Source organism: Ipomoea triloba, chromosome 10, assembly GCF_003576645.1.
Source record: "Ipomoea triloba cultivar NCNSP0323 chromosome 10, ASM357664v1".
Taxonomy (NCBI): Eukaryota; Viridiplantae; Streptophyta; class Magnoliopsida; order Solanales; family Convolvulaceae; genus Ipomoea; species Ipomoea triloba.
This window is the reverse complement of record NC_044925.1, coordinates 9,655,660-9,674,389: the sequence shown is the minus strand read 5'-3', so window position 1 is coordinate 9,674,389 and position 18,730 is coordinate 9,655,660. Positions and strand designations below refer to the sequence as shown.

Here is an 18,730-nt window from a genome sequence, read left to right as displayed (position 1 = left end):
TTGTAGTCAATTAATTAAATATTTTATTAGTCAAATAATTAATAAAGTTAATTTAGTAAGAAAATGTAAAATGGAAATGAACTAATATCTATTAATTGGTAATATATTGTTTTTATATTTACATATCAATACTATTAATAAAAGTAAAATCATCCTCTTCAACTTTCTCGCACAAACTAATATTACTAATTAATTGGTAAAAAAAATTAATAAAGTTTAATTGGTAACAAAATTTTATTTACCAAATTCTGAGAATAATTAAACCATTATAATTGTGAGAATAATGGAAACAAATTCTGCATAATAAATATATAAGAAACTTCCTTGAAAATTATGAGTAGTTTTATAACAAAAAATAATTTACTAATTATTATTTACACAAATAATAATATTTCGAATACTTATCTATACTACTATTAATAAAAATAAAATCATCCTTTGTAAAACTCCCGCCCAAACAATAGTAAAGATAAAATGGAAAAGAAAACTGATTTTACTAATTGATTGAAAATATAAAAAGATTCTAATAGAAAAGAAAACGGAAATTAGGCAAATTAGAAAAGTAAAAAGATATTACTAATTAAATGAAAATTGACTGAAAATTATTTAAAAACTTAAAAAAAATAAATACACTATCCTTTTGAAAACAATAAGTTATTTAAACTTTAAAAAATTAATTAAACATGGGTTGTTATATTTTTTATAATAATTACAATTAATTTATTCAAATATGGAGGGGGAAGAAAAACTAAATGTGATATGGTGAAAATGGATATACTTAAGGTATAAAAGTATAATTGCACATACATTAGTGTAATTGATTAATAATAATTGTCTAATAATTATTATGGTAATTAAGCTAAACATTGGTCATATTACATAATATAATATAATTAAATTATTTTTCATTTTTCTCATATTTATTTTAGTAATAATATAATTACATAAGTCATATTACATATCGATATTTTATGATAATTGTAAACAAACAAGTCATATATTATTCAATTAATTGTGTAATACTTTTACACTAATCTTATAATCAAATAAATGTATACGTTCAATATTAGATTTTTTTTATATAATTTCATCTTTATTTTTAATATCTAAATATATAATAAAAATAAATTGCGCTATATAATATTCGATGTCATCGCACGGATGTTGGACAATTATTTGCTCTAATTCAAGCTAGGAAAACATCAGAAAACATAATCAATCCAACCAATTTCATTAATTGCTCTATATAATATTCGATGTTAATTACAATTTATGTAATTGTATATCGATCCAAATATTCTTAAAATATTATAACAAATCCATTCCGTGCAACGCACGGGCGAAAATACTAGTAATAACAATAATATTGTTTTCAAAAAAAATTATTATTGTTATTAAAAATTACATTTCCTTCTCTAGATATACCCCAATTACATCGCAAATTATATCATGGACCATGATCATAGCTGATACTGCAGTTGTGTTGAACGGATATTGCAGTTGTGTTGAAAAGATACTGCAGTTGTGTTGAACGGATATTGCAGTTGTGTTGAAAAGATACTGCAGTTGTGTTGAAAGGAAAATGCAGTTGCACGGAACAGAAGGCGTTTATCCGTTCAACACAACTACAGTATCCGTTCAACACAACTGCAGTATTTGTTCAACAAAATTACAGTTACAGATGGATGACACGATCTCTGTTCCGCGCAACTGCAGTTCCCTTTCAACACAATTGCAATATCCTTTCAACACAATTACAGTATCCTTTCAATATAACTGCAGTATTAATCATGACCCATAGTCCACAATGCATTATGGACCATGGTCCACGGTAACGAGGGTAATTACATACTTATAAGCACATTTATCTTTAGCCCCTCAACTTTGATCAAATATCATATTAAAGCCCTAAATTACCTCCGTAACTTTTTCCATTGATTTCTTTTCTCACCGGGACCAACAATAAGCCTTAAACTAGTTAGAGAGAGGGACTTTTGGAGGAGAGAGGAGAAATACTTTAAGTTTGATCGAGAACTTCCTTGTACCATCAAAACTATGCCTTTTCCGACCCCACTACTTAAAAAAACATCGAACTCAATTAAGCCGTCGAACTCAAAAAAGCTTCAAAATCATCAACGAACCCGGAAAAACGTAGCAATTAGCATTTTTAGTAGATAAAATTCATGTTTTCTCTCACTAGATTTTCATGTGTTTTTTATTTTTATTTTTGTATCTAACGTAGAAAACTTTTAGTTTTCCATCCACCGCCAGAGAACCTCCATTACTACGGGAGACCAGCTAGAAATGGTTAATTTTTTATCTAACATATTGCATGTTACTCTTTTCAGGTAGACCAACTTGAAATGATTATATTTTATTTCATGGAAATGGAAGATTAAATCAAATGATAACATGAGTAAGTATAATAGGAAAAATTATGTGTTTGTTGTCCCTTTGTTTTCCAAATTAAACTAGAATTCTATGCTAATGTAGTGATATGATTGTAGCGCACTAGATCCCCTGGTTAAGGCGCCTTTGTCTTTGTCTTGGTCATAAGTCAGAAACTGAATTTTTGCTCAAAAAATCTTTCACTTTGTTACGATTAGAAGTGAATGTTGATGTATTCTTGCAGGGACAACGATGATCTGTATATTGAGGCAGTGACAGTCAAATCATCTACTTGCTGCTGCAATCAGATATGCTCGATGTTTCTAGGAACATGTCGACTCTTCCGCCGTAGACGACATGACGATGCTCGGTTGCACCGCTTTCTCCATCGTCTTCATGTCAACTGGTGGGTTATGATGGAACTGGTACTTGTTCCTTAGGTGCAAGATACTGGTGAAAGTGAAGTGATCGCTCTCTTCATAGTTGCCTTCTCCTGTGAAGGAGAAGGCGACCCAATTGGGTTGCCTTCTCCTTCGCAAGAGAAGGCGACCAAAATGGTTGCCTTCCCCGGCGAAGGAGAAGGCAACCCAACTAGGTCGCCTTCTCCTTCGTCGGAGAAGGCCGTCCACAATTTTTTTTAAAGATCATATGCATTTCAGAAATGCGTATGATGTATAAATGCGTTTGGCTTCGTGTTTCGAAAAAAAAATAAAGTCATCCGAGTTTGGGAAATGCATTTTTGACGCCACATGCATTTCCCAAACTCGTTTTTCTCATTTTTTGTCACCTTTTCAAAAATGTCATATTTTTGTCAACTACCCTAACTTTTGTCACATTTTAGTCAAAAACCCCCAAAAATGCTAATTGCTACTTTTTTCTGGGTTCCTGGATGATTTTGGAACTTTTTTGAGTTCAGGGGCTTAATTGTTGTTTCCCAAATAATTCAATTACTTATTTGTACATTTTTCCTTTATTATTTGTCTATCAAATTCTCCATCTAGATGCATGTTCATTACTGTTCTTTTTTAATGAACATTGCAATTATTATTTATATTCTCTAAATAGTTGGTAGTTTTATGAGTTTATATTAAAGTAAAAAAATATTAAATTTTTTTTAATTTGTCAATTATCATAACATAGGCTTACATTATTTAACTGAGTTATTATATATCATTGTTGTAAAATTAATTAAAATTGTTGATATATCAAAGAAAATTTCATCTAGTGATTGAACACTTATAATCTATGTATATAAACAATCATGTAATTAGTCAATCAAGTTTGATGCATTTTTTTTGAAGGTTTACATGTAAATGTAATATTGCGTTGCATCATACAATATGTATTTTATATAAGATCTATGTAGTTTTGTCTTTATTTCGATCAAATAGTTTTACCTTCACTTTTATTCATTGGACACTTTATAATTGCATAATGTGTATACTTATAACTAGCATTATATATAAGGCTTAAAGTATTGATTACATATGCAATTTTTTTATATTATTACTTTATTTTTCGCAAATTATCTATTAGATTTTTGCTATAAATTACTCATTTATGCTATAATATCTAAAAACATAATAAGTGTGAATGAAGGTTATACCTTTCATTTATGTCCGTTTTTTCCGTTAAGTTTTTTTTGTACATTATGCTATAAAAGTTGTACTTTACAATATATTAGACAAACATACCCCTACAGTTATAACTTCCGTTATCTTTTCCACTATTGTTATCATGCACATGCATCCACTATATATTTTCTTATTTTTTTCAATAATAATAATAATAATAATATACACATTATATATTGTAATTATATGTTAGTTATTTCCTAAAATATTAATATAAAATTATAAAAATATTTTACATTATTATTATTATTATTTACAATAATTTAAATATCTAAAATCTAAATAAATTTAAAATTTTAATATAAAATATTAATATTGGACACATATTTTTTGCGCATCGCGCATAAGAAAAACTAGTATTATATATAAGACTTAAAGTATTGATGAAATCTGTAATTATATTCTTTTATGTTATTATTTTATTTCCTGCCAATTATTTATTACAATTTTGTTATAAAGTACTTCATTAATGATATGATTATATCTGCAATTCTATTATGAACAATTTTTGTTATATTTGACTTGTGTGACGTGAGACGATATCATGAGAGAACATCCAAATAATATAAGGTTTAGCTTTAACAATATTTGTGTATTTGAAGTATTCAAAAAAAATATTTGTGTATTTGAATGACATGGCAATGACATTTTGATTTTTGAGAATTGAGAGATTTTGCGTGTGCTCAGTTATTTTCGATTATCGAATTGAATAAAAGTTATTATTATCTAATCTAATCTAAATCTAAAATAAATTAAAAAAACATAATAAGTGTGAATGAATGTTATACCCTTTATTTATGTTCGTTTTTTTCATTAAATTTTTTTTATACATTATGCTATAAAAGTTGTATTTCGTTATAACTTCCGTTATGTTTTCCACTATTGTTACTATACACATACATTCACCATATATTTTCTTTATCTTCTTCAATAATAATAATATATACACATTATATAATAGATTTATATATGTTAGTAATTTTTTAAAATATAAATATCAAATTTATAAAATATATTTTACATTATTGTTAGGCGCAAATTATATCGTGGACCGTGGTCCACAATGCATTGTGGACCGCACATCAAAACGACGTCGTTTTGGTTAATGAAAACAGACGGATGAATTCGCGCCACTCACTTTCAGTTCATATACACTGCAGTTACATTTCAACACAACTTCAGTTACATTTTAAAACAACTGCAGTTACATTTCAACACAACTACAGTTACATTTTGATATAACTACAGTTTCATTCGATAATATAAAACACAAATGTGAACTGTTATTCAGTATCAATTCATATACACTGTAGTTACATTTCAACACAACTACAGTTACATTTCGATATAACTACAGTTTCATTCGATAATATCAAAACAAATGTAAGGCAGTATCTTTTGAGATGAACTGTAGTGTCAATTACGGGCTCCGTCTCCCACTTCTTGGAACGACGTCGTTTTGGGACCGCGGTCCACAACATTGTGGACCTCGGTCTACGATATAAGAACTGATTGTTATTGTGGACCGCGGTCCACGATATAAGGACTAATTGTTAGGCCATCCCCAATAGTGGGAATTGGCACAAGTTTTAAGAAAATAAAATTTTGGACAAATGTGAAAGATGAAATTTAACAAGATATTTCTCCTGCAAAACTCAAAATTTTGCAGGCCATGTGGGCCCCACCTGTGGGCTTCATCACTGCCAGTGAGGCGCAGTGATGCGCCCAGGCGGGCGCGTTAATGTACTTTTTTTTTTTAATTTTTTTGGGTCAGCTTTGTTTTATATATTTTTTTTCTTCCACCTCATCCTCTCTTTTCTAATCACACTTACAAAATCTACACCAAAATTTACCATATTGGAGAAGGCCTTAGTACTATTTACTATAATTTAAATATTTAAAATTTAAATAAATTTAAAATTTAAATAAATTTAAAATTTTAATATAAAGTAATAATATTAAGCACCTATTCGCGATACTAGTTATTTGGAATAAGAATAAAAGGAGTAAATTACCAAAATGGTCAATTGACTAGGTTGATTTCACCTTTTTGGTCCTAGTCATTTTGACTTGACTAATAACATACTTCGACTATCAGGTTTTTAACCATTTTGGTCCTCCGAAGACTTAGACGGCAATTTTTTAGTGATATTATTGGAAGTTCAATGTGAATTCGCCATTTTCTTTTGGGCTCTCTAGTGCCCTCTTTTCTTTCTCTCTAGTGAACTTCCAATAATATCCCTAAAAAATTATCGTCTAAGTCACCGGAGGACCAAAATAGTTAAAAATTTGATAGACGAAGGATGTAATTAGCCAAGTCAAAATAACTAGGACAAAAAAGGTGAAATCAACATAGTCGATGGACTATTTTGGTAATTTTTACTCCTTATTAACTACTACTAAATATGAAAAATACAAAACGATAGTACAGTAGAAGTGAAAGCCTTCGTGTCCGGACGTCCAGTTTTGAGTTTTCCCACGGCTCGCAGATGTCTCCGATCACTCAATGAATCCAAATCGCCCAAAATTCCGATCGCCGCCGCAACTAACTTCCCCCAGGTTTCCAAACTATGATTCCCTCAAAATCTCAATGACTCCCAGCCTCAAAATGCCGAAGAGATCAATCCTCAAACCAACCCTAACCCTCGCCGTTCTCATCTCCCTTTTAGCTCTCTACGCCTTCCTCAATTCCTTCATCTTCTCTACTCCTCTGTCCATCAACAATGCCATTGGCTTTGCTGATGTCGGAAGCAACGTAGAGTATTTCGGGGTGAAACATCCAGTGCCTGTGAAGGTTTATATGTACGATCTGCCCAGGAATTTCACCTACGGGGTGATCGAGAGCTACAATTTGGCCCGTGGAGGGGAGAGGGTAGAGGACGACGCATTGCTTAAGTACCCCGGCACTCAGCATGCTGCCGAATGGCACCTCTTCACAAGCCTCCTCTTACCCAATCATGACCGGGCCGGGTCGCCCGTCATTCCAGTGTCCGACCCAGAGCAGGCTGACCTCTTCTATGTGCCCTTTTTCTCGTCTTTGAGCCTTGTTGTGAATCCTGTGAATCGGCCTCCCTCAGGGGATCGGCCTGTGTATAGTGATGAGAAGACGCAGGTAGGAATTTCAATTGCCCTGTTTAATAGTTACTTGGAAGGGTTGATTATTTTAGCTATGTACTACTTTTTTAAAACGTGGCTTTTGTTCTTTTTCAAGCTCTTTTAATGTTGGAATGCATTTAGCAGTGCAGGCTGTCAGGTAATGAGTATATTCAAGTAGAAATCTTGGATATTTATACTTGGAAATAGAAAATTTGAAGTTTTTGTTTACCTGACCAATGTTGCAATTAGTAGTAAGTTTGGAACTGGGGTTGGTGTGTAATTGCTGGTTTCTCTGATTCTGGTTCCATTTTTTATCATGGTAATTTTCCATATTTTTGTGTTTGTATCATCAATCAGTTTTTATTAAGATTTTTATGCTTGTATATGTAGGATACTTTGATCGAGTACTTGGGACAGCAAGAATATTGGAAAAGGAATAATGGGTGGGATCATGTATTTATATGTCAGGATCCTAATGCCTTGTACAAAGTTGTGGATAAGGTGAAGAATGGGGTGCTATTGGTATCAGATTTTGGTAGGTTGTCTCGTGATCAGGCCTCACTAGTTAAGGATGTGATCTTGCCTTATTCACATCGGATTAATCCATATCAGGGAGATATTGGGATACAAAACCGCAAGACTTTGCTCTTCTTTATGGGGAATCGGTATCGAAAAGAGGTAGCAATCGCCAATCAGATATTTTTGTTAAAATTATTGGCATTAATGATATGGTATCGAGCCTACATCTTAATTGTTGTATTAGTTTTGGTTATGTCAAGATTTGGTTGTGAGCTGTCTAAGCTTATTGCTATGACTGATATCTGATTTAGGCACTGTTTTTGAAACATTGTGGTGTCATATAACTTGTTATATGATAACTTGTTATATGACACCAGATATTTTTGTTAAAATTATTGGCATTAATGATATGGTATCAGGCCTACATCTTAATTGCTTTATTAGTTTTGGTTATATCAAGATTTGGTTGTGACCTGTGTAAGCTTATTGCTATGACTGATATCTGATTTAGGCACTGTTTTTGAAACATTGTGGTGTCGTATAACTTAAGCTATTGGTGATGACATGTGCAATCTGTAGAAAATATGTTCCAAGAGAGATTCTAGGCATTCAAGAAAATCTGTGAAATTTTCAACATGCTAAAAATATCAATGTTTAAAAATTACTAGGCGCACAACTAAAATAAATTTGGTTTCTTTTTTTGCATATGGCATCCTAGTTTTTTAGACTTCCGGTGCCTAGTCCGCTGATCACATAGAAGGCCAATTTTCCCTTCTTCCCTTTGATCTAGGGATGCCTAGAGCCTATTTGGCGCCTAAGCCGATTTTTACAACACTAAAAAATGCCATTCATTCTTTTGCAAACAATAAATCAAGCAAAGCAATAAAAACCATAATGATGCCACGCACAATAATTTGGTGAAGATGGAAATGGTTGATTTCTTTATTGCTCAAAATTATTTTGTTTAGGCTCAAATTCTCTGCCATGTGTATATCTGATCTTTAGAGTGGTTTCTTTGGGGCACATTTAATGTTTGGATTACTAATGCTGGTTAATTTTTTTTTTTTTCTTGTTTCTTTTGGGGTTACACTGTTACAACCATTGGTTTTGCACACTATATAATTTTTGCAATCATTGACATATAGTTTATTTCATTTATATTGCAGGGAGGAAAAGTTCGTGATTTACTTTTTCAAGTGCTTGAGAGTGAAACTGATGTCATTATAAAACATGGTACACAGTCCAGGGAGAGCCGCCGTGCAGCAACACAAGGGATGCATGCATCAAAATTTTGCTTACATCCAGCTGGTGACACTCCATCAGCTTGTCGTCTGTTTGATGCTATTGTGAGCTTGTGTATCCCTGTTATTGTTAGTGACTATATTGAATTGCCTTTTGAGGATGCCATAGACTATAGAAAGATAGCAATTTTTGTCGATTCGTACACAGCAATAAAGAAAGGAGCCTTGGTTAAACGTCTTAGGGGCATGAGTATGGAGAAGATTTTGGAATTGCAGCGGGAGTTAAAGAAGGTATTTTCCATGAATGAACTCTGGTATCACATTTTACTCTTTTTTATTGTCTACTTTTTAGATTTTTGTGGCCAGTATCATTCCATTTCACTCATTAAAATGGTTGTATCATATACCTACATAAATATCATGTATCATGATTCATGCATGTTTAAGAAAGGAAAATGCTTTAGGCTTACTTTTCTTAGAAGGAGGTTGTTTCTATAATAGTTGAAGTGTTGAACCTCCATGTAATACAGTAATAGTCAGCCGCCAGCCACCTAGCTCTTGGCTGCTTTGCTCAAAGCACTAAACAATGTTTGGAGAAGGGGGGTGGGGGTGGAGGACCTTGGTGGTGCCATGCAACTGAAGCTTGCGACTAATCCCTCCCTGCCACCACATCTTTATTTCAATTTTCTGTTACTTTGCTTTTGTGTTATTTTAAGTTTATGGTTTGCAAATCTTTTCATGTTTTAGGTGGTGTTGGTTTGGGACTTTTGCACCCTACTATGGGTTTTGATACCCATTTGCATGTTTGTTTGCCTACTTTTGTTATCTTACTATTGGGTTCAAATCCTTTAGTAATCTACAAAATTCATTACTCTTTTACTCCTCTACTTTTGAAGAATGGAGTAAAAAATAAGGGACAAAAAAATGAAAAAAAAAATAAAAAGGTCATTGTCCATGCATTAAATATGAAATTTTAATATATATATATATGTATGTGTATATATATGTATTATAGATTTTTATATATTTATTTATTTTTATTTTAATTAATTAATTAATTATTATGATTCCAATTCCCATGTACTACCACTATTTGGTAGTAATAGTAATTGGAATTTTTTTTTTGAAAACAATAGTAATTGGAATTGGAATCATAATAAATAAATAAAAAACTATTACCCATTACTATTACCAAGTATTTGATTTTCATTATCATTCCGATTCCAATATTCGTACCAAATGCACCCTTAGTTTTTTTGCCCCATTAATTGGTTAGGATACATGAAAACCAATTGAACTGCGAGTGGCTGTGTTAATGAATTTGTGTTTTCTTGATGGGAACTCCATGACTTGTGGGCTTTGTTTCAAATGTCAGCATACTAATCTGATTCCTTATCACATAATGTAGTTTACAGAAGTGTAATATTTTGAAAATTTTTTGCCTTCAGGTTAAACATTATTTTGAATATGAAGACCCCAATGGAGCAGTAAAAGAAATTTGGCGACAGGTTTCGTCAAAGTTACCCCACATTAAACTGATGATCAATCGTGATAAACGACTGCTGAAGAGGGACTTGAATGAACCTGATTGCTCCTGTCTCTGTTCTAACCACTCAGGGATTCACACTACATTATGATACTGCTTCATTACATTTAATTCATTGGTTCACAGCTGAGCTCATATATACGCAGAATATCTAAAAGTTTAAAAGTTTATAACATATTTGTTTTTGAATCTTACATGTTTTGTACTGCCCTGAATGTGGGTGTGAAACTTGTAAAAGTTAGGAGCAACATTATGATGTATATCTACGATCTGTATTATGTTAACAAGAATACTGTACCCTCTCTCACTCATTTCATTTTTAGTAAACTTCTGCAAAAATAATTGAAAATTTTGTATTTTTTGGAGGGTTATAATCCCTAATTGTCTACTCTACTCTTATTATATTAAACTAGTGTAGATTTAAGTATGATTTAAGTATCAAAACACCAGGATTAATTTTCTACCTTGGTAATTCCTATGTTTTGAAACTAGGCATATACAAATTACGTTATTTATTAGTGAAAAATAAAAATAAAACCAAATATTTACAGGACGCTTGATTGGAATGATGGAATTAGGTAGGAAAAGAATTGTAATTTGATGGGAGATGAATAATGGGGAAATAAAGTGATTTGATGGGAGATTAATAATGGGGAAATAAAGTGATAATTTAAATTCCAGTATTTGTTTGGTTGAATTTCAATTCCAATGTTTGGTATACATGGGAATTGATAGGGAATAAGTAGTATACAATCCAAAATGTCCATACTTAAGGGTCAAATTGGTCATCCAACTACACAGTAAAATGCAATTGGGGTATCTGACTCAAAAAATCACAAATAAATTTTTTCAATTTTGATGCCTAACTTTGTTATTTTTATTAGTTTTGGTCCTTCCGGTCAAATTGACGGCGAAATGTTGCAGGATTCTATATTCTAAGGGTAAAATCATTATCCCAAAGTAAGAAATGTAGAAGCAAACCTAGTCATATCTGGCCTAACTGTGCCTCACTTCTTTGTAAAGGATCCCATCATTGCTAATGTTTTATGGTGTGCATAGATAAAAATAGTCAAGCCCTTTGCTTGTTCAATAACTCTTTTATACCTCTTGATAAACTTGCAAGACATTCAAGTATATTAGATTACTATTAGTATATTAAAGATTTTAAAAAGTTTAAACTAATAAAATATTTAGATTAATGGATTTGGTTGCACATAACTGCAATGCTTTCAAGCATTAAATTGATGGAATATGTCGCACAACAAGTCCAAAAGACCAGTAACCTCTTCTCCTTCAACAATTTTGCCGCTCACATGTTGCTCGAGGCATTATCTATTTATCTGTGACAATTTGAATAACATTCTCCTCTCCATCTTGTTGAATGTCATGCTCTACATACTCAAATATATGCTAACTTGTGTAGTTGTGTGTGCCTCAATTGAAAATTCTTTAGAAGATAAAAAAAAAATTGTGTCCAACATTAAATTGACACACAAGTTCATGATGTTTCTTCTCTTCCTATCTATTCATGCATCGGTCATAATTGAGCACCCATTTAGTTTCCACTCCACTTCATGTACCTTCAGAGATTCTCGGACTCAATCAACCTCTTTTTTCCAAATACTTCTCACTCATTTCATATCTATTTGGTCCTTGAGCCCCTAGACCATATTGACCAATTGCTTCAACCATCAACTTGAAGTTAGAGTTGTTAACGAACGAAACTTGTTCATGTTCGTTTGTTAAGGATTTTGGAGTGTTCATGTTCGAGTTCGTTTGTTAAGGTTTTTGAAAATCTTGTTCGTGTTCGTTTGTTAAACGTTCATTAGTGTTTGTTAACGTTCGCGAACATGTTCGCGAACGTGTTCATTAACGTTAACGAACACGTTCACGAACGCGTTTGTTAACGTTAGCGAACTCGTTCACGAACGCGTTTGTTAACGTTAGCGAACTCGTTCACGAACATATTCGTATACGTTCATGAAGAGGTTCGTGAATACTTAATTACCAAACACCTGCACATGTTCATGAACACAATTCGTTCGTGAACAAGAGATAGTCTACGTTCACGAACAATAACCAAACAAACAACACAATTATATATGTTTGTGAACATGTTCGCGAACATTATTAAACGAACACTTAACGAGCTTGTTCGCGAACATTACTAAACGAACAGAAACGAGCTTGTTCACGATCTCTTAGCAAACGAGCTTATCATTGTTCAGACCCTGTTCATTTATTAACCGAGCTCTAAATTTTGTTTGTTAATGTTCGTTTACCTTAATAAACGAACATAAGTGAACATTTACCGAACACGAACACAAATAGTTTGTCGAAAGCTCTGTTCGCTAACACCCCTACTTGAAGCTATCTCTCTCAAAAGCATGATATGGAATAGCTACTTCTAGCCCCATCTATATATGTACTCTTTCACCCGTTTACCCCTTTCTTTGTCAAATCGTCAATAATTCGTTGTTGAGCATTGCCCTTTCCTGAACTCAAAGAAGATTTAGGATTGATTTGGTTTGTAAACTTATCCATATGGCCAATTGGACATGAAGGTGGCTTCACAAGTCCAAACTGTTGCAACTCATCAACATCTATACTCATACTCTCATGCTCATCAATGTTCACCTCTGCTCTAAGATTAACTTCTTCGGTTCTCTTGTTCTACATTTTGTTCTTTGCTATCATGATAGCTTCCCTACATTTTAATTGATCTTCCAATAAGCTATGGGGCATTTGCTACCATTTCCTTGTATGCCAATAATATGCTCTTTAATATGATAAACTCCACTAGACATTACTTTCTTGCACATTAAACATCTAATCTTGTACATTGACCTGTTCGGATCATGAATTACTCTATACTCCCAACCTATATCATTAGACTTTCTTTTTTATTACAAATGGTTGAGAAGATCCAACACTTTGACAAGTATTATCATCGTCACTTGTCATACTTAACAGAGTTGATGCCATTAAATTATTAATTCCCCAACCTAAAACAAAATAGCTCAAACTCCTAATAGAATTGACAAATGCAACCAATTCAAGAACCAATTCCAACATTTAAACTATTCTACTATGTAAATCCAAATAAAGGAATGCAAATTGCTTGACAAATATAACCAATTCAAACATTTGAACTATTCTACATTTCTACTATGTAAATCCAAATAAAGGAATGCAAATTACTTGACAAATCCAGCACTAGCAGTTGACGGTAGTATACTCTGTAATTTATATTCTACATTTTTACTATTATCACTCCAGTAACACAGCGAGAACTAAAAAACTTACCAACAGTGACGGCGAGCAGGGAACCAGGGACGACGGCGAAGCAACGACCGACGAGCAGTGACGGGCGACCAGCGACGGCGTTATATTTGTCAATTGGTAGGGAAATCGGAGTGGACAACTGGAGGGTGAAAGCGGAGGAGAAAAAATGTGATTTATGCGAGAATTTTGAATTACTAAGGCGATTTAGGCATTTTAGGATTATTCACTCAAAATGACGTCATTTTGAGCAAACAACCCTTAAAAAAACCACACATAGTATATAATCGGTTAGCTAGGCTGTTGACCACCTAGAACGCCGATTTCGGTGTTGTTCTAGGCGGCCGGGAGCTTCCTAGGCATGATTTTTACAACATTATGTATGGATCGAGGTGGGAGGGAAATGAACTATTGTTGCGTTGCCCCCGCCCCCCCTAAGTGTTGAAAAGAAGACACATCAATACATGGGGACCTCCGCTCCTATCACCATCATCTTTGCTTGGAAACTTACTAGGTGATTATTGGGGTCATCTATCGCATCATATGTAGGCATCGCCGGGCATTTAAAGCCCATTGGTGCACGGTACTGTTAGATTTCTTCGGAATATGGGCTGGCGGACAACAGGGACCAAGTGGCTGGTTGGTCCTTTCCACCCTCAATCTTACATTGGTGGTCCTTTATTTCTTTAGCTAAGTCTTCAAACTCTCGGGCTTGGTTTTCTCAACCGGGTCAGGGGGTCTTCCCATTGCTCTCAACCATTCCCTCTAGAGAACCAACCTCATTACACTCCTCTGCTTGTGGTTCTCGAGTTCAGAGGCTAGCTACCCGAGCAGCTTTCGCTTATCGCTAAGGATTGAGCCTGACATTTCGTCGCGGGTTCCTATCTGACAGGTTATTTTACCCTAACTACATGGTGATGGGTGGTTGGCTTCAGGATCCTAAGCAGTTAAGGACTGAACTTGCAAGGCAATGTTTCTTAGGTAGGCCAGATCCTCGTGTTTTCTCTGGTGATCAATCCTGGTCGCCTGCTCTCCATGAGTGGTCATGTTTGGAGGGGTCTGCCGCGACGGGGGCCTTGCCTCCTGGCATTTAGTCACACTGCAAGGCTTCGAGGTTGCGCTCAACAATTTTCAATACAATAGGACGGGGTCTAATCAATCGAGTCTGAGTGATGTTTGTGATTGGTCGTATGGTTGACGGAACTCCTCTTCCACTCGGGGGTTTCCAGATCATCCTCTTGAGGGGATAAAAATTGATCGGTTAGTGAGCAAGAGGTGTGCCAGCTAAGGGTTTCCCACAGATCCTGAATCGACTGGTCAGTTTGGGTGTGTCATCGCGTAGTCACCATGCTGAGATGCTGGAAATTCTAGATGTGGAAATCGAACATAAACTTTTCATTTAGATCCCACAAATAGCGCCAATGTTGGTTTTAGAACTTTTGGGCAGTCAACGATTGGTCAACACAACTATTAAAATAACGAATATATAAGAATATAGAGAATATCGGTATTGTATTGTTAATATTGCTTGTAGATAGTGAAAATTGTCTTTTTTTTTCTCTCTAATGTATGAAGGGTCTATTTATACATATTTTGGGTTAGAAGTCCTACAAAGAATAGAAATCCTAGATTGCCTCATATTCAGAGTCTTTGTTAATCGGGAAAATGAGGCCTAATACTTATTCTACTAGGAATACCATGTCTTATCCTTCATACATTATGATTAATAAGCTCAACCTTATTAAATTCCTAAGTCGTTTTGTACAAGGTATCCTTCTTAGGATTTCTTGATCTAGTTATTTTCTTGAGCCGGTCCATGTAGCCCAGGCACTTTTGGTTAACTGGTCAGACAAGTCAGCCCAGTATACCATCCATCGGCAAATTTTACTGTGGACCATGGTCCATGTAGCAGTGAGGTCCACGAAGTAAGTATCATTTTTAATTACACTTCATTTTCATTTTTCACACATTAATTTCATTATAGAAATACCAAAGTTTTCATTTGACAATATACATTATTGAATAAGCTCTATTTTGTAATTTCATTTTGTACACACATTAGTTTAATCATAGTAATGCTTTAATTGCACTCTAAGTTCATTTGACAATATATGTTATTGTATGACTCTGGATTTTAGTTTCATTTTTCACACTAGTTTCATTATAACAATGAGCAAATACCAATTTTGGTCCCACGACTATTGTTTTAGCACCAATTTTTATCCCACGACTACTATTTTAGTGCCAAAATTCATCGCGCCAGTCACCAATCCGTTTAAAATGTGCCGAAATCTAAAATTTTAAAAGGTATTTTCGTCATTTTCAACTCAATATCCCAATTTGAGCATTAATAAAGAGATTTAAGCTCTAAGATCGATCACAATTCACAATTCTCCATTTCAAATTAAGGTAAAATGAGGAGAAAACTTTCAAATTTTGATCGATCTTAGCACTTCAATACATTTATTCATATTCAAATTGGAATATTAAGGGTGTGTTTGGTTACTCGGAAAATGATTTCTGAAAATCATTTTCCGGAATTTTGGTGTTTGGCAACACCCAGAAAATGTGGTTAACGGAAATCATTTTCCGTTGACCACGGAAAATTAAGTGTTTTTTCCAGAAAATGACTTTCGGACAAAAAGTCCGGAAGTCATTTTCCGGAATGGAAAATGCAGCGTGCAACATGCTCCCTCCCTCAGTCGGACTGGTTTCCGCCGGAAACCCGTCCGCCGGCTCTGGTTTCCGGCAGGGGGCCGGAAACAAGAGCAAACTGCTCTGGTTTTCGGCGGAAACCAAAGCAACGGCTGCGCTGGTTTCCGGCGGAAACCAGAGCAGCGGCCTGCTGCCGTTGTTTTTTTTTTTTTTTTTTTTTGTTTTTATATTTATTTATAATAAATATTATTAGTTTATATATTTTTATATTTTAAAGAAAATAATAAAATTATATAATTATACATTTCTACCAATTTTCCACTCATTTTCGAAAAAATGAACCAAACACCCAAAGACAGTTTTCCAGAGTACATCCAAACACCCGAAAAATAACTCATTTTCCAGAAAACATTTTCCAGAAGTCATTTTCCTGCTTTCCAAACGCACCTTAAGTTGAAAATGACAAAAATACCCTTAACAATGTTAGGTTTTTACACGTTTTAAACATATGAGTGACCGGCACGATAAATTTTCACACTAAAATGATAGTCGAGAATAAAAATTGATACTAAAACACTAGTCGTGAGATCAAAATTAGTAGAAATTAAACATGTAGACCAAAATTGTCATTTTGATAATAGTCGTGGAGCCAAAATTGGATATTTGCTCTTATAACAATACTACAGTGTAATTTTAATTATATTACAAATTTATTTGACGATATACATTCTATTTTTCAGTTTTATTTTTCAAATACACTAATTTCATTATAGCAACACTAAAATATCATTTTAATTGTACTACAATTTCATTCAGCAACCATGTTCCACAACACTGTGGACCACTGTATAACAATTGCCATCCATCACCATTAATTCAATTTAAAAAAAATCATAAGAAAACGGAATAAATCAAAATATAATTTTCACTTTGATTAAGTATTTCAGTTTAGTAAACGATTAACTCGGTTTAAAATGAAGCGAATGACCACCCCTATGAATAAATAAACTACAATTTCCAAATATGAATAAACGTCAAAATTATATGAGCATAGTAGTAGACTGAATTTCCACTTTGAAATATTGACATTGACAGGAAGCAAATGTACATTCTTGTTTCTACTACTTGTATGATATGGGACCGGATCTGGACACTGCAAACCTTGGTAAAGGACTTGGACCTGTGCTTGATGATGTTGAGCCTTCCATAAACTTGACTTTGCGAGTGGCACTGGCACTATAATCCAACGGCCCAGAGCGCCTCGTATTCCGAGCTTTATTTTCAGTGTCGTATAGCTGATTTTGGTTATGGCTTGATGATGCCTTGAAATAGCCGGAATCATTAAGAGTTGAATGTGGAGTAGACTCTTCACGGGGCCCCGGCTGCCTCATTGCCGGAGATGTGTGCGCAAGTATAGCAGGCGAATGCCGGGGAGATGTGTTGAGCAATGCAAGTTGCACGTGCACAGGAGAGGAATTTGAGTAGTATTGGGTGTATATGGAGCGGAGAATTGCGAAAGGAAGATGGGCTTCTAGCGAGCTTCTTGGCAGGTATGGAGAGATCTCACAAAATTGGTCCAGGAATATAAGCTTTGCTACAATATGAGATCTGAGTGCAAGAGCAAAACAATACATAAGTAAACAGATAGAAAACACATAATACTGGCTGCCCAAACTACTCATTTACTAAACACAAAATTTTCCAGTTTTCCAGGACACACAATTTGTTAACTAACTTATCAGGAAATCTAATCTTTTGGTTTATGCCTTTGAAAATCAACTAATCCTTCAGAATTTGGTTCAACCTCAAAGATCAACTTACTAATTCACACTCCTTACTCATCATATAATTAATTCCTTAGTAATATATACAATTTAAATAACTTCCCATTATGTGACATCTAAGTATAATGAATGAAGTATAAGTTTTACCTGTTATGTTCATTCCAATAATCCAGGATAATTCCAGCAGAGAATTTGACAAACAGTTGCATTGTGGACTTAATGCTTGCCTCCACCGAAGAACGGTTCTGTGTCTCAGGATCTAATGCCTCATCAACATGGCCATTTGAAAAAGACTGCTTCTGTTGATTTTCTCTTTCAAGTCTCACGAATTCACTTCCTGCAATAACAGCAGAAATACACCTGCCCAAGAAAACCAAGTCACAAAATACTCATTTTTCCTATTTTGTCTCTCCAATTTTTCATTTTTCCAGCTACTAACCAAGGTTACACTAGAAACAATGCCAACCTCCTAGGCAGGGTGACACTAGTATGCTTATTGTTTCTCCTCTCCCCGCCAGTCCTGAGGATANTTTTTTTTTTTTTTTTGTTTTGTTTTTATATTTATTTATAATAAATATTATTAGT

At 33.9% G+C, this 18,730-nt stretch overlaps 2 protein-coding genes across 2 annotated transcripts; one reads left to right on the top strand and one right to left on the bottom strand.

The window, feature by feature from the left end:
* Nucleotides 1-6,457: 6,457 nt before the first annotated feature.
* On the top strand, nt 6,458-10,783 carry LOC116032995 (probable arabinosyltransferase ARAD1). The gene is made up of 4 exons (XM_031275750.1): nt 6,458-7,134; nt 7,509-7,796; nt 8,804-9,169; nt 10,327-10,783. The coding sequence occupies exons 1-4, from the start codon at nt 6,529-6,531 to the stop codon at nt 10,513-10,515; spliced, it is 1,449 nt and encodes a 482-aa protein (XP_031131610.1). The 5' UTR covers nt 6,458-6,528; the 3' UTR covers nt 10,516-10,783.
* Nucleotides 10,784-17,268: 6,485 nt separating this feature from the next.
* Nucleotides 17,269-18,641, bottom strand: LOC116032648 (protein NAP1-like). The gene is made up of 2 exons (XM_031275317.1): nt 18,293-18,641; nt 17,269-17,969 (listed from the first exon to the last, which is right to left on the bottom strand). Exons 1-2 carry the CDS (start codon nt 18,352-18,354, stop codon nt 17,483-17,485), a joined length of 549 nt encoding a protein of 182 aa, XP_031131177.1. The 5' UTR covers nt 18,355-18,641; the 3' UTR covers nt 17,269-17,482.
* Nucleotides 18,642-18,730: the final 89 nt, after the last annotated feature.

Excerpts from the sequence above, each read along its gene's own strand:
- LOC116032995 (XM_031275750.1), top strand. The coding sequence starts at position 6,529 with ATGAATCCAAATCGCCCAAAATTCCGATCGCCGCCGCAACTAACTTCC. Across the intron at positions 7,135-7,508 it reads ATAGTGATGAGAAGACGCAG|GATACTTTGATCGAGTACTT; the intron begins GTAGGAATTTCA and ends TTGTATATGTAG. Across the intron at positions 7,797-8,803 it reads GGAATCGGTATCGAAAAGAG|GGAGGAAAAGTTCGTGATTT; the intron begins GTAGCAATCGCC and ends TTTATATTGCAG.
- LOC116032648 (XM_031275317.1), bottom strand. The coding sequence starts at position 18,354 with ATGCAACTGTTTGTCAAATTCTCTGCTGGAATTATCCTGGATTATTGG. Across the intron at positions 17,970-18,292 it reads TATTGGAATGAACATAACAG|ATCTCATATTGTAGCAAAGC; the intron begins GTAAAACTTATA and ends TCTTGCACTCAG.